At 43.1% G+C, this 16,213-nt stretch overlaps 1 protein-coding gene across 1 annotated transcript in view; it reads right to left on the bottom strand.

Moving 5' to 3' along the window:
- Positions 1 to 332: 332 nt before the first annotated feature.
- Positions 333 to 16,213, bottom strand: part of LOC122547706 (membrane-anchored junction protein) — a 28,697-nt gene continuing 12,816 nt past the window's right edge. Inside the window, exons 3-5 of the mRNA XM_043686300.1 lie at positions 8,245 to 8,370; positions 4,542 to 4,570; positions 333 to 415 (exon numbers count right to left, since the gene is read on the bottom strand). Coding sequence (XP_043542235.1) covers positions 407 to 415; positions 4,542 to 4,570; positions 8,245 to 8,370 — 164 coding nt within the window. The 3' untranslated portion in view covers positions 333 to 406. The remainder of the gene's footprint in view (positions 416 to 4,541; positions 4,571 to 8,244; positions 8,371 to 16,213) is intronic.

A 16,213-nucleotide genomic window follows, 5' to 3' on the forward strand; every position in this document is an offset into this window, starting at 1 on the left:
ACCGTGCCGAAAGGTTTTATAGTGATGTTCAAATCTGTGAAGCAATTGGTAAATAAGGAGCTGTTTGTACTGGTAGGAGCGTTGGTAACCAGAAGACAGGAATTCATGTAATTGACATTGGAGTCAGAAGGCAGATGTGAATTCTATTAGGAAGTGAGTCATTATGATGTGGAACTAATTGACTAGTTCTTCGAAAATCCCAGCACAGACACAAGGAGCAAAATAGTGGTGTTGCAGAACACTACTAATAGGTAGGACAATAGATTCATTATTGAAACAATGCCCATGACATTTCCATGGATACAAATTTGTCAACAGGACAGAAAATGATGGTGATTTTTATTCCAGAAAGTACAGTGATGATCCACACAGTTGACATTAGGACTACTCCACATTTCAACATCAGTTAAACGATCTGGACTTGAGAATACAAGGCATAATTTAGAAGTTTGCAGATGAGATGAAACTTGAAAATGTAGTAAACAAAGACAGCATCCGACATGATTAGTTTAAATTAGATTACTTGCATTTTTTAAAGATTAGATTACCTATAGTGTGGAAACAGGCCCTTTGGCCCAACAAGTCCACACTGGCCCTCCGAAGAGCAACCCACCAAGGCCCATTCCCCTACATTTACCCCTTCACCTAACACTACGGGCAATTTAGCACGGCCAATTCACCTAACCTGCACATCTTTGGACTGTGGGAGGAAACCGGAGCACCCGGAGGAAACTCACGCAGACACGGGGAGAATGTGCAAACTCCACACAGTCAGTCGCCTGAGGCGGGAATTGAACCCGGGTCTCTGGCGCTGTGAGGCAGCAGTGCTAACCACTGTGCCACCGTGCTGCCCACGGTGAGATCAGTGGCTTTATTAAAAGAAGTGGAGAGAGGAAAAACGATGGGGCAATTTAAATTCTCCTCACCACACACGTTACGAATGATGACAAGGCCTTGGAGTGGGTACAGAAGAGATTTCCTGGATGTGATGAGGAATCAGAGAGTTCATGGAACTCTTCTGAGAGAGGAGGGATATTTTGGGAGCCTTGGTGTCGGTGGCAAAAATTATAAAGGGCTTTGATACTATAAATAAGGAGAAACCATTCCAGTGGCAAGAGGATTGGTAATTTAGAGGGTAGTTAACAAAAAGACCAACAAGAGGAACATGAGAAACCAAGAAAGTTTTTTTTTAGTTCGGTAAGTTGGAGAACCAAATAGAAAGCAGACTATTTTGTTATCAGCATAGTTTATTGTGAAAGGGCTAGCAGATTTGACCTCCAATAGTGATTATAATATAATAGCAGTTACGTTCAGCTTAAAAGTGACTGGGGATTTAAATTTGAGGTTGAGTTAACTAAGGTAGATTAGAAAACCATATTGGAATACATGCAGTTAGACAAGCCACATTCCTTAATATTTAAGGAATTCAATCATGATTTGTAACAAATATGCTTCCCTCTGAGCCACACAAAGACCTCACAGTAAAAGTGATCCAAGTGTGGCCAGCAAGCCGTAAGATATTATTGATCCAAAAAAGAGGCTTAAAATGTTACCAGAAAGATTAGTAATGCTGAAAGGCTACAGGATTTTACAATTCAGTAAAGCGGAGCAAGAACTTGATAAAGAGAAAACAGAGAAGCAAGAGTGAGATGGCTCTGAGTCTGGTGAATTAATGGAAACCCAAGTGTCTAGCAAGAATGAGGAACTCAAAGAACCCTGTACAAGTAAACATACAGCGCTGGTGAGATCAGTGGTTTTCAAACAGGTGGTTGCAGAAATAGAGGATGCATTGATCTTTGACTTTAATCTTCCAGAATTAGATTCTAGACTGACAGATTGGGGGGGTAGCAAAAGTAACCCCATTATTTAAGGGAACAGGGACAGAGAAAACAGAAACTACAGGGCAGTTAGCCCACTATTAGTAGCAGGCAAAACTTATCTATTAATGTTAAGAATTGCCTATTAATAATGTGGCAACAAGACACTTGAAAATCATATGATTAGACAAAGTCAACACAGATTTATCAAAGGGAAGTTGTGTATACAAATCTATTAGTTTTTTTCTGAGGACGTAGCTAGTACGATGGATAAGATCAAAACACCATGTGATACTGGGGCAGAATTAGGCCATTCAGCCCATTGAGTCTGCTCTGCCATTCGATCATAGCTGATAGCTTTCAACCCCTGCCTTCTCTCAGTAACCCTTGATCTCCTTACTAATCAAGAACTTATCTATCTTAAATATACTCAATGACATGGCCTCCACAGTCTTTTGCAGTAAGGAGTTCCACAGATTTGGCTGAAGAAATTGCTCCTCATCTCAGTTCTAAAGGAAGGGCCCTTCACTCTGAGACTGTGCCCTCAGGTCCTAGTCTCTCCTACTCGTGAAAACATCTCCTGCGTGTCCACTCTATCCCGGCCTCTCAGTATTCCGTAAGTTTCGATCAGATCCCCCCACCCTTCATCCTTCTAAACTCCACTGAGTGCAGATCCAGAGTCCTCAACCAATTCTCCTATGGGGGTAAGCAGTGCATGGAGTGAGTCTAGATTTAAAAAATGACACTTAAGAAGGTATTACACAAGAGGCTATTGCAGAAAAATAGGACTTGGGACTGCGGATAATTTCATAACATAGATTGAGAATTAGTTAACAGCGTTCGCTGGCTAAAGCTAGCAGACTGCTGCAAGGATCAGCATTTGGGCCTGAGCTATTTATAATAAATTTTATATTCAATGACTTGGAGGAGGGGAACATCTTACAAGTTTACTGACAATACTAAGTTGGAAAAGGTGGGAATGAGCATAACAGATGGAATAGAATGTAATGAATTAAGAAGTTTTCTACTTGGCTCGGAATAAAGGTAGAATTCTTTTGAATGGTGAGAAGTTCCCCTTGCAGATGGATGTGAGCATCCTTGTATGTGAATCACAGAAAGTGTGCAACACTTAACACAACAATAAATTATGTTAGCTTGAGTTAGAAAGGGTTAGAAGTACAAAGGAGTCTTGCAGCAATTATACAGGATGTTGATAAAGCCACATGGATTAATGTACGCAGTTTTGGTCTCTTTAGATTAGGTTACATCAGATTCCTTACAGTTTGGAAACAGGCACTTTGAACCAACCAGTCCACACCGACCCTCCGAAGAGTAACCCACGCAGAACCATTTCCCTCCTAACACTAGTGGGCAATTTAGCGTAGCCAATTCAGCTGACCTGCACATCTTTGGATTGTGGGAGGAAACCGGAGCACACAGAGGAAACCCACGCAGTAAGGAAGAACTACTTGCCTTTGAGGAAGTTCTTCCAAAGTTAATTTGACTGGTTCCCTGAAATGAAGAGATTGTCTCAAGAGGGAAACACACTTGCACTTTCTCAAATACACACATACATACAGACACGGACACAGACACAGACACACACTCTCTCTCTCTCACATTCATACATTAATTATCTCTCTCTCATACACTCATACACTCTCTCTGTCTCTCTGACACACACACTCTCTCGCTCTGACACACACACACTCTCTCTCTGACACGCACTCTCTCTCTCTCTCACTCACTCTCTCACACACACACACACACACTCAGACACACATACACACACACACACAACACACACACACACACACACACAGACAGACAGACACACAGACACACAAGGGGAATTATTTCATTCATGATTCTTTTCTGTCAAAAAAAACCTGACCTCAGCTTGTTAACGTTTTGCTTATAAATACTGTGTCTTATATCTCTCCATCATACCATTCCTGAGGAAGGAGCTGAGTTCCGAAAGCTTGCAATTTCAAGCAAACCTGTTGGACTATAACCTGGTGTCATCTGATTTTTGGGAGAAAGTGAGGACTGCAGGTGCTGAAGATCAGAGTCGAGAGTGTGGTGCTGGAAAAGCACAGCAGGTCAGACAGCATCCGAGGAGGAGGAGAAACGACGTTTTGGACATAAGCCTGAATATTCCTGATGAAGGGCTTACGCCTGAAACCTCAATTCTCCTGTTCCTCAGATGCTGCCTGACCTGCGGTGTTTTTCCAACACAATGTCTCCCTGGGCTTGTAAGTCTGGGATGCGGTGCCATAGTCTCAGACTGAGGGGCCAGCCATTTTGGCCTGTGATGGGAGAGGTTGTGAATCTCTGGAACTCTCTACACCAGAGACCTGTTGTGCTCAGTCGTTAAATACATTCAAGACCAGGATCAATAGATCTTTGGGTACACAGGGAATGAAGGATATGGAGATAGTGTGAATAGATGGAGTTGAGGTAGAAGACCAGCTGTGATCTTGCTGAATTATGGAGCAGGATCATAGGGGTGAATGGCTTCTTCCAACCCCTAATTTCTATATTTCTTCCTTCTGAAAGGGAAGATCAGGCATTTTTCTGTCATTAACCTTGTATTTTTATAGCCCCTTTCATACAGAAGCAGCTCCAAGCCCATCACACTACAAAGTACTATTTGGAAAGGTGTGGCTTCTTGTCAGTGAATATCAAGGATCATGTTGCAAAATTACAATTACTTTTACTTACACAATCATTGAAATGGCATTCACCTGCAGCTGAAACAAAGGAAACACAAATCAGTCAAGAAGTCACTCATCCCTGTTCAAAGTCAAGGAGATAAATGGCTTTCAATTTGTACTTTAAGACTTGAAAAAGTGAGTTTGTAAAACTTTTGAAAAACACATAATTGGAAACAAAATTGAGCATGGGTTATAAAATCGAACTATGAAGCTGATTGTATAACATTAAATCGATTGGAGCACCATTCCACTCCACAATGACCACCATCATTTTAAAAAAACCTGCATGAGGGGTACTTTCCTTTTGTCCATAGCGTGATTTCTGGTCACACTTTTCTGTCAATATCTTTCACTCAGTTTTGTTATGTCAACAGTTCTGGACTCTAGACAGCACTTTCACAAAAGCTGTTGAAGCAAAGAGAGTAACGAAGGACTTGCACATTTATGCAATGCCTTTCACATCATCAGAACACCCTCAACAGTTTTTAAGTGTGTTCACACGCAATCCATCTATCCTCAAACTTTAAAGATTCAAGCACATCCTTTGAACTTTCATAAAAATTGTAGGGGGTCATTGGTGAAGTGGCATTAACTGCCCAATCCTAGTTGGCTTGAGAAAGTGGTCTGAGACTCCTTCTTGAACTTCTGCATGGTGCAGGTAGGTAGAGAGTTAGGTTCAGAGTTCCAACTTATCAAATGAGCAACAATGATAGAACGGCAGGGTCTTGTTTTCGTAGAGTCATAGAGACGTACAGCACGGAAGCAGACCCTTCGGTCCAACTCGTCCATGCCGACCAGATATCCTAACCTAACTACCAGTACCCAGCCCATATCCCTCCAAACCCTTTCTATTCATTTAGCCATCCAGATGCCTTTTAAATGTTGCAATTGTACCAGCCTCCACCACTTCCTCTGGCAGCTCATTCCATACACGTACCACCCTCTGAGTGAAAAGGTTGCCTCTTTTATATCTTTCCCCTCTCACCCTAAACCTATGCCCTCTAGTTCTGGACTTCCCCCACCCCAGGGAAAAGACTTTGTCTATTTATCCTATCCATGCCCCTCATGATATTATAAACCTTTATAAGGTCACACCTCAGCCTCCGACGCTCCAGGGAAAACAGCCCCAGCCTGTTCAGCCTCTCCCTACAGCTCATGTTGTGAAGATGACCTAATAACAATTATGACTGACATAGATAGGTTAAATCAATGAGCAAAATTCTGGCAGGTGGTGAATAATGTGGGAAAATGTGATGTTGTTTACATTGGCAGGAAGGAAAAAGCAGAGTATTATATAAATGGTGAACAACTGCAGAATTCCAAGGTGTAGAAAGATTTAGGTGGTTTAATGCATGAATTGCAAAGGATTAGGAGCAGATACATCAAGTGATTACTGGAATGCTATTCTTTACTATCATAGCAATTTGAACATAAATGTGAGGATGTTATGCTTCAGGTTATGGGGCACTAGTCAGAACACATCCCGAATACTGTGTGCAGTTTTGGTCTCATTACTGAAGTAAGAGAGTAAATGTGTTGGGCACAGTTCAGAGAAGGTTTACCAGAATGATACCTGGATTGAGCAAGTTGGTTTATGAGGGAAGGTTGGACAAGCAGAGCAAGGTTTCACCTAAGTTTAGAAAAGTGAGGGGTGATTTGATTGCAGTTTATCAAATCCCAAACACTCGTAACATGGTGGACGTGGAAAAGATATTATTTATGTAGGTGAGTCCAGAGCTAAGGAATGCAGTCTTAAAATCTTTTAGGACAGAAATGAGGGAAATATGTCACTTGAATATGTTCAGTGACTAACTATGACGGTAACCAAATCTCAGAAGTAAAACTTATGGCCTATCAAGTCAGGTTTCACCACTGAGCCTGGCATCCAATATTACCATCAGCTGGGACATAGCAACTTGCATCTTGCAACGTGAAATGTAAAAATAAAGTGTAATCTCACTTAATTCCAATAGCATAAGATTTCAAAAATTGCAACGTGTACAGTTTAACATGCTGTTGTCATTGTTTCTAAGAACAAAGAAAATTATTACACAGGGACAAGCCCTTCGGCCCTACAAGCCTGTGCTGATCCAGATCCTCTGCTGGCAATGTGTTCCAGGCACCTACCACCCTCTGCGTAAAGAACTTTCCACACAAATCTCCCCTAAACGTTTCCTCTCTCACTTTGAACTCGTGACTCCTAGTAAGAGACCCCCCCCTGGGAAAAAACTTCTTGCAATCCACCCTGTCCATATTGTGGACCTCATGATTTTGTAGACCACAATCAGGTCCCCCCTCAACCTCCATCTTTCTAATAAAAACAATCCTAATCTACTCTACCACTCTTCATTGCTAGCACCCTCCATACCAGGCAACATCTTAGTGAACCCCCTCTGCACCCTCTCCAAAGCATCCACATCCTTTTGGTAATGTGGTGACCAGAACTGTACGCAGTATTCCAAATGTGGCCGAATCAAAGTCTTATACAACTGTAACATGACCTGCCAACTCTTGTACTCAATACCCCGTCTGATTTTGAAATGTATTAACTGACAAATGTCATGCTCTCAAAAATTACAATAAAGAATTAGCAGAAGTCTCTCAATTATTGAGGGTTAAATTACTACTTAAAGTAACCAGAGGGTCCCAATTTCAATTCCCAGTCTGTGCTGAGTTGACACACATGTCTTAATCCCTAGGATGAAAACAACTGGTAAGAACAGAGAAATCAGTTGGACTGATGAATGGCTTGGTTCAAAAGAGAGAGGTCTTAAACGAACAAGCAGAGGGATTTACAGAGAGAATTCCAGACCAATTGATCAAGGGACGAAAGGCAGAACAATCAGGAGTGAAGGGCTGGGGAGTTGGAGAAAATGGATAAAGCACAAGACATTTTAAAATTAAATGTTACCCAAGCAATCATACAGCTCCTTCCACAACAAAATCCTGATCCACCCGATCAGAAGCAGATGAGTGGGGGTAAAGGTGTAATGGGTTGGGTTCAATCAACAATTGGCTGGGGCTGTTTTCCCTGGAGCGTCGGAGGAGTGATCTTATAGAAGTTTATAAAATCACGGGGGACATGCATCGGGTAAATGGACAAAATCTTTTCCCTGGGGTGGGGGGAGTACAAAATTAGATGGCATGGGTTTAAAGTGAGAAGGGAAAGATTTAAAAGGGACCTAAGGGGCAACCTTATCACACAGAGGGTGGTGCATGTATGGAATGAGCTGCCAGGGGAAGTGGTGCAATTACAACATTTAAAAGGCATTTGGATGGGTATATGAATAGGAAGGGTTTAGAGGGATATTGGCCGGGTGCTGGCAAATGGGACTAGATTAATTTAGGATATCTGGTCAGCATGGATAAGTTGGAAGGAAGGGTCTGTTTCCATGCTGTACAGCTCTAAGAGCTCAGCATGCCTCCTTGCTTGCCCTATACAGCAGCTTTAAAAGGGACCTAAGGGGCAATTTTTTTCACACAGAGGGTGGTGAGTGTATGGAATGAGCTTCCACAGGAAGTGATGAGGCTTGGCTCCGGTCTGCCAAATAATCTCTTGGATGGACAATGATGCTTGGCAAGTAACAGAGGGAGAGGAAAATAAAAGTTAGAAAGGAAGCATTGAAAGCTAAGTAAAAGGGAATACATCTAATATTGTTTAATCCTGTAATCATACACTCTAAACATTTATTTTAAAGAAATGCATTTACCTGCTAACGAATGCTGGTGATCTGACCTTAATTCAACATACAAGGTACAGACATACGGGTAAGAGATGAGGATTTTGTCACCTTGTTTAAACTGAAGTTCTGATAATCTTTCCCATTCATTTTTATCTTGTACACTGTTAAAGTGAAAACCATAAAGGAGAATCTGTTGCAAGCTGTCCCTTTGGCATCAGTTATACTGAAATTAAATAAAAGGCATTCTAGCAAACTACACAGACATTACACAGCACACAATTATGAAAGAAAGGATTTGGTGCATTTATATTAGACCTTTTACAACCTCAGGGTATTCCAAAGAATTTGGACCATAAGACCACAAGATGTGGGAGCAGAAATTAGGCCATTCAGCCCATCGGGTTAGCTCCACCATTCAATCATGGCTGATAAGTTTCTCAACTGCAGTCTCTCGCTTTCTCCCCCAAGGAGATCCCCTTGACACTCAAGAACCTGTCCATCTCAGACTTAAATATACTCAATGACCTGGCCTCCACAGCCTTCTGTGGCAGTGATAGATTCATCACTCTCCGGCTGAAGACATTTCTAAAAGGACTTCCTTTTACTCCAGGAATGAGTCACTTCTGAAGTCCAGTTACTAATGTATCGTAGGGAAACACGGCAAATGGTATGCACGCATTGAAGACCCTCAGGCAGCGCTGAAATAAATGACAGATAACTGATAGTAGTTAGTTGAGGAAGGACACCTAAAGGATATAGGAAGGCAGAGGCAACAAGAGTCACAGACATTAGAAAAATGGGAATAATCAGTGTAGAAAAGAATAGTTATTTAAAAGGGCAAATGGAAATACAGAGAATCACTAAGAGGATAGATGTAAAAAATTGGGGTAAACACTTTTTTTCCCATTGATTTGGGGCAGCATGGTGGCTCTGTGATTAGCACTGCTACCTCACAGCACCAGGGACCCGGGTTTGATTCCACCCTCGGGTCTGTGTGGAGTTTGCACATTCTCCCCATGTCTGGGTGTGTTTCCTCTGGGTGCTCCGGTTTCCTCCCACTGTCCAAAGATGTGCAGGTTAGGGTGAACTAGCCATGTTAATTTGCCCATATTGTTAGGTGCATTAGTGTGGGGTAAATATAGGGTGGGGGAATGGGTCTGGGTGGGTTACTGTTCGGTGTGGACTTGTTGGGCTGAAGGGCCTGTTTCCATACTATAGAGAATCTAATCTAATTCATACAAAACTATATCAAACTGAAGATTCAAAGGTAGAAGCTAAGTTTTTTTTTTAACAAAAGAATCATTCAGGTGTCAATTGTAAAAAACAAAGAACTCCATGCACTGTGGACACCCAACAACATCGAAACAGACGTGAAACTGCAACTCTTGATGGCTGAATTGTACCAGAAATCCACCATGTGCCATTTTGATGAGTCTCATGGTATATTTCTCTTTGTGAGGCCAGCAGGTTTCTAGCGCAAATGTTTCATACCCATCTCATTGCCTTATGCACCATGCTCCCAAAGGTGACCTGCACATCCTATTCTGCCACTTGTCAGGACATGGCCGGGCCCTGATTGCTTGCACCTTGTTTGAAGCCCAGCCTTGACTTGACTTGATTCTCTGGATGTTCATTCCACACATGAACCACTCTCTGTGTAAAAATGTAGTCCTTCATGTCCTTTCTGCTCTCACTTTAAAAATATGCCACCCTAGTCTTGAAATCCCTCACCACTGGGAAAAGACACCTGCCTTATCTATACCCCTCATGATTTAAAAAATCTCTATAAAGCCACCCCTCTACGTCCTACACTCTGGTGAAAAACGTCCAAGTCTATTTAGCCTCTCCCTTCCATTCCTGGCAACATCCTGGTTAATATTTTCTGAACCCTGTCCAGTTTGATAATATCCTTCCTGTAACAGGCTGACCAGTACTCCAGAGGAGGCCTCACCAATGTCAGTCAAGCATTGGCAGTCCTGAGTTGTTATTCACCATGGATGTAATGGGAAAGCGACCACAAATCAACACTCCCCTGGACACATAACAGACTCAGCTGACATTTCATTGCACACACAAGTCCACAGTTTCACATCAATTGCTGTTGAGGATGCAAGCCACAGTTATCCATAGGTAGCCCTATCCCATCTCAACACCCTATCTAAATGGCAGCTGCTCTTTCCCCAATGCCCAATGTAACTCAAACTCTTCCCACTGCTTAATGTGGGGCCATTACATACAGGGAAGCCTTCGAACGGTTCAAAACATTCATTTTCACTCAACAACAGTAGGAGTGAAAATAAAGAAGTAGAAGCTGTGTTTGCCTCTTCAAACAGCAACAGACTAAAGTGCTACACATCCCTTAACTGTGTCCAGTCCAGCGGTAGACTGACTTTCTTCATCCCCTGGACTGAGATTAGATGACGTGCAAGATTTTCTGTGCCAGAACGTCTGAATGACAGCAGGCCTCCTTGACTTGACTTGACTTGACTTGGGTCCACTCTGCTTAAACTTTGAGACAGGGCTATGCACTATGCACGTGAATCATGTTTGCTACCTAGACTGCTGGCACATGCTGTATATCTGAGATTGGCAAAACATGGTGCCATGCAACATGTCTGATCTGACCAATGCTGAAAAACTACATCAATCTTTATGTCTGAGCTAAATAGCAAGGCAGGATCAAAGTTCTTTGAGCCTTTAATCTCTGGTGAGGGAGCTAGCACCAAAGGCAGGGACGTTGTGAGTATTCAAGTTGGCACAAAAGCAGGATGCTGTGAGTATTTAAGCAAGCACAAAGTGAGTGAGCAATAAGACAGTGAGTGAGTCAGCAGCCTCGAGATGCAGCCTGGTTCAACAGGGGCCTATCTCTGCATGCAAAGTGCCCTGGCAGCAGCAGTGCAATGAAAAACATATGTGTAATCCAAAGTGGACCACTTAAAATGCATAACTGTATCATAAGTGGACTGGAAGTGTGTCACAACGATGTGGTGAGGCTGATATGTGTCTGATTCCAAGGTCCGTGGATGGGTAATGTGTGTGATAGCTGTCCGTGGAATGTACCCTGAGATGTTAATGCCTGGAATTACATTTGTAGCTTTCACTGTGACCCACTGAATCTCTGCCCTGTAGCATAGATTTACTCAATATCCTGCAGCACAGCTCCCACATTTATGCCACTGCTGTGGTGATCACTTAACCTCTGCTCCCACAATATGGCATGTCCTCCCATGTGCTACGTTAAACCTCTTAAATGTCCAATTTTCCCTCTTCATCATTCTTGTCTCCTCTGCATCCTAGGTTGCTACCTCCAATCCAAAGCACCGATTTCCCCCAACATCCCTAGTACGGCAGTATTTCCTGATAATATCGCCACCACTCCTCCCACCATTGACTTTCAAAGCCTGAGATGTTGGTGCTTGGTATTCAAGGTGGAGGCCTGGAGGAGTAAGCAGTGAGCTGTAGTAACCAGGATACCGCTCTGACCTTCATACAACAAGAACATTCCTGCGCAGTACAGGCCCTTCGGCCCTCGATGTTGTGGAACCAATCTGAAGCCGACCTATCCTTTCATGCTGAGGAGTCTAGTTTCTATCTAGCGGGTTGGAGAATTGAATTAGCTTTATTGTCACATGTACTTGAATGAGTATAGCGAAAAGTTTACAAGTCGCTACTTATGACACCATCTTAGGTGCAAGATATCTAGGTACAGATACTTAAATACTTGATACAAAATAGAAAAAATAATAAGTAAAAATTCGATCATAAGTATGAAAAGGAAAAGTAAAAAATAAAAGTATACAATTCACAGTCCTTCCACCCCAGCCCATGCCAGCATCTAGTCTCCAGACCACATCGGGCCAAGTCTCCAGACCATGCCAGACTCTGAAATGTGAAGCTTCGCCTCCAGTCCGGGCATTTGCCTCCAAGTTCATGCTGGTGACTCGCCTTCCCGCAACAGCCTCCAATCCATGTCTTGCCTCCAGTCCAGGGACTCGCTTCTCCGTGACAGCCTCCAATCCAGGACTCAGCTCAAATGCTTATTAATGAGGCAAGCTTGGATAATAAAAAATGGCAATACATGCTAATACATATAAAGAGGCCTCTCGCCTTTCACAAGCAAGGAGTTTGTCTGTTCAAAACTTGGTTGAAAAATGGGACTTTTCACTATTGACAGCAAGAAACTTTTCACTGGTCATGTGACTTTACCTACTTTGTCATCGTGGCCCATCTCGTCAGGGCTAGAAGATTAGATTCCCTACAATGTGGAAACAGGCCCTCCGGCCCAACAAGTCCACACCGACCTGCCAAAGAGAAACGCACCCAGACCCGTTTCCCTCTGACTAAAGCACCTAACACTAGGGGCAATTTAGAATGGCAAATTCACCGAACCTGCACATCTTTGGAAACCCACGCAGACACAGGGAGATTGTGCAAACTCCACACAGACAGTCATCCAAGGCTGGAATCGAACCTGGGTCCCTGGTGTTGTGAGGCAGCAGTGCTAACCACTGAGCCACCCCTTTTTTTTGGTGTGGAAACAGGCCCTTCGGCCAACAAATCCACACTGACCCTCCGAAGGGTATCCCACCCACACCCATCCCCCTACCCTATTATTCTACATTTACCCCTGGCTACTGCACCTTACCTACACACCCCTGAACGCTATGGGCAATTTAGCATGGCCAATTCACCTAACCTGCACATTTCTGGACTGTGGGAGGAAACCCACACAGACACAGGGAGAATGTACAAACTCCACACAGACAGTCACCCAAAGCTGGAATCGAACCTGGGTCCCTGGTACTGTAAGGCTGCAGTGCTAACCACTGGGCCATGGTGCCCTCATTGAAAGATTCATTGAAACTGCCCATCTAATGCCAACAAGACATGGAAGAGAGTAGCAAAGGTGCCATATAAACCGCCTACCTTCCACTAGTGTTGCCTATGCAAAGTCCTGGGCATTACTTGAAGAGACAACATCACCAATGTTGAAGTGTTACACAAGGCACTGGCACAGAGTGACAACAGACACTAACTAGCGGGTACGCATTCCACCTCAAGGGCCATCCGCCCTATTGGAGGGGCACTCGAATGGACACCCGACCTGGGAAAAGAAGGCATGGCTGGCCAAAAAGACCTGACAAAGTGCATTGAGATGGACCTTCAACAGTGGGACACCACTTTGGCTGGAGTAAAAGAGGCTATGACGAATTGAGTCTGGTGATAGGGATTTGCTGCATGTTATCTTGCATGGCACTGGAGGAACTAAACTGAAGTCAGTAAAGCAATGGCAAAATTGATGACAGCTTTTGAAACGGTAGTGCGTAAACATTAGAAAAAACACATAAGTAGGAGCTGGAACAGAGATTTAAATATAGAACTGTTTTAGTGAGTTGGCACAAGCATTTTGAGTCAATTTTTAAAAAGTCCTTACAGCAATGTGGGCTTCATTGCATTCTAGCATTAATTGCCCAGGCTGTTTACCCTTGAGAAGGTGGTGGTTAGCTGCCTTCTTGAACTGCTATAGTCTATTTGTGGAGGTAGACACAGAATGCTGTTAGGGAGGAAAGTCCAGGATTTTGACCCACCCAATGAAAGGTAATATATTTCTGCAGCGCATCTCATTGGTGGTACACACAGCTGCTTCTACGCATTGGTGGTGGAAACAGTGAATATTTGTGGATGTGGTGCCAGTCAAGTGAGCTGTATTGCTTTGAAGGCTTTCAAGGTTGTTGGATGTTCTGGAAGGTGCACTCATCCAAGCAAGTGGTGCATAGACTATCAGATCGGTGACTTGAGCCTTAAAGATGTTGATCGGGCTTTAGGCAGTTAGGAGGTGAGTTACTTGTTGCAGGATTCCAAGTCTCTGACCTGGTCTTATAGCTAAGGTATGTATATATCTAGTCAAGTTCATTTTCCGGTCAATGGTAAGCCCTAGCATGTTTATAACAGGGGAATCCAGTGATCATAATGCCATTGCAAATTAAGGGACAATGTTAGATCTCTTTCTTGTTGGAGACATGATTCGGAGATGCCTGTGTTGGACTGGGGTGTACAAAGTTAAAAATCACACAACACCAGGTTATAGTCCAACAGGTTTAACTGGAAGCACACTAGCTTTCGGAGCGATGCTCCTTCATCAGGTGATTGTGGAGGGCTCGATCATAACACACAATCGAGCCCTCCACAATCACCTGATGAAGGAGCGTCGCTCCGAAAGCTAGTGTGCTTCCAATTAAACCTGTTGGACTATAACCTGGTGTTGTGTGATTTTTAACTTTGTTGGAGACAGTCATTCTCATGCATTTGTGTGATGCAAATGTTACTTGCCATTTGTCAGCCCAAGCCTAGATATTGTCCTGGTCTTGCAGTATTTAGACAGGCTGCTTCAGTATCTAGGATTTGCAAATCACACTGAGCATTGTGCAATCATTAGTGAACATCTCCACTTTTGACCTCATAATGGAGGGAAGGTCATTGATGAAGCAAATGAAGCTGATCGGGTCTAAGACATTACTCTGAAGAACTCCTGTTGAGATATCCTGACACTGAAATAAATGACCTCCAACAACCACAACCACCTTCTTTTGTGCTATGAATGACTCTAAAGAATGGAGAGACAATGGTCTAATGGTAGACTACTAATCCAAAGACTCAGTTAATGTTCTGGGAATCTGGGTTGAAAATCTCATCATGTCAGATGGAATTTGAACCCAACAAAAAAAAAACTCTGGGATTAAGAGTCTAGTGACGACTGCCAACTATCGGGAAAAACCTACCTGGTTTAATAATGTCCTTTAGGGAATGAAACTGCCACCCTTACCTGGCCAGGCCTACACGTGACTCTAGACCCTCAGCAATGTGGTTGACTCTTAATTGCCCTCTGGGCAATTAGGGATGGGCAATAAATGTTGGCCGAGCCAGAGATGTGCACATCCCATGAGTGAATTTTTTAAAATTCCCATTGACTGCAGTATTTCTAGGCCTCCGCGATGTCAGATTCAGTCAAATGTGGCCTTGATGTCAAGGGCAGTCACTCTTAACTCACCTCTAGAGTTTAACTACTTTGTTCATGTTTGAACCAAGTTTATAATAAGGTCAGGGGCTGAGTGGCTCTGCGGAACCCAAACTGGATGCCATGGGGCAGGTTATTATTCGGCAACTGCTGCTTGATAACTCTGTTTATGACCCCTCCATCAATTTACTGATTACTATGAGTGTGCTGATGGGCAGTAACTCGCTGAGCTTGTCCTGCTTTTCATATCAGGGGAATTTCCCATATTAGTGGGTAAATATCAGTGTTGTATCTGTACTAGAACAACTTGCCTAAGGAGCTGTCAACTTCTGAAAGACAATTGCTGGCAGTACACTTCTGGGTTCATAGCTTTTTTGGCATCAGATGTTTCTTGATATCACGTGGAGTGAATTGGGGTGAAAACTGGCATCTGTAATGTTGGGGACTTCCAGAGAAGGCTGAGATGGATCGTTTCCTCAGTTTTCCTCGCTGGAGGTGGGCTCACTTCTGCACTCTGATTCCGCAGAATCATTGAATACCCGGCATTGTAAGTGTCTCTTCTTTTAATTATTCACAGAGCATTGGCATCATTTGCAAGGACAAGTTATCATTGTCCTCAGGAAATTGCTGTTGAGCTGCCCTTTTGAAAATAACTGACTGGTTTATCAGATCATTTCAGATGGCAGCCAAGAGTTACATACAGTCTGGAATGGGTAAGGATGGCAGATTTCCCTGAAGGACATTAGTGAATTGGATGGGTTTTTTATGACAATCCAATGGTTTCAATGTCACCATTACTGAAACTAACTCTTTAATTCTAAGTATATTAATGAACTGAGTTTAAATTTTCCAGCTACAATGTGGGATTTGAACTCAAATCTGAATCATTAATTGAGGCCTCCAGATCATTAGTCCAGTAGGCTACCACACAAACACCATTTGCTCCATCAGACGCATACAGTAGTGCTAGTCCCTCACTCA

The sequence above is a fragment of the Chiloscyllium plagiosum genome, unplaced genomic scaffold (genome assembly GCF_004010195.1).
Source record: "Chiloscyllium plagiosum isolate BGI_BamShark_2017 unplaced genomic scaffold, ASM401019v2 scaf_13923, whole genome shotgun sequence".
Classification (NCBI taxonomy): Eukaryota; Metazoa; Chordata; class Chondrichthyes; order Orectolobiformes; family Hemiscylliidae; genus Chiloscyllium; species Chiloscyllium plagiosum.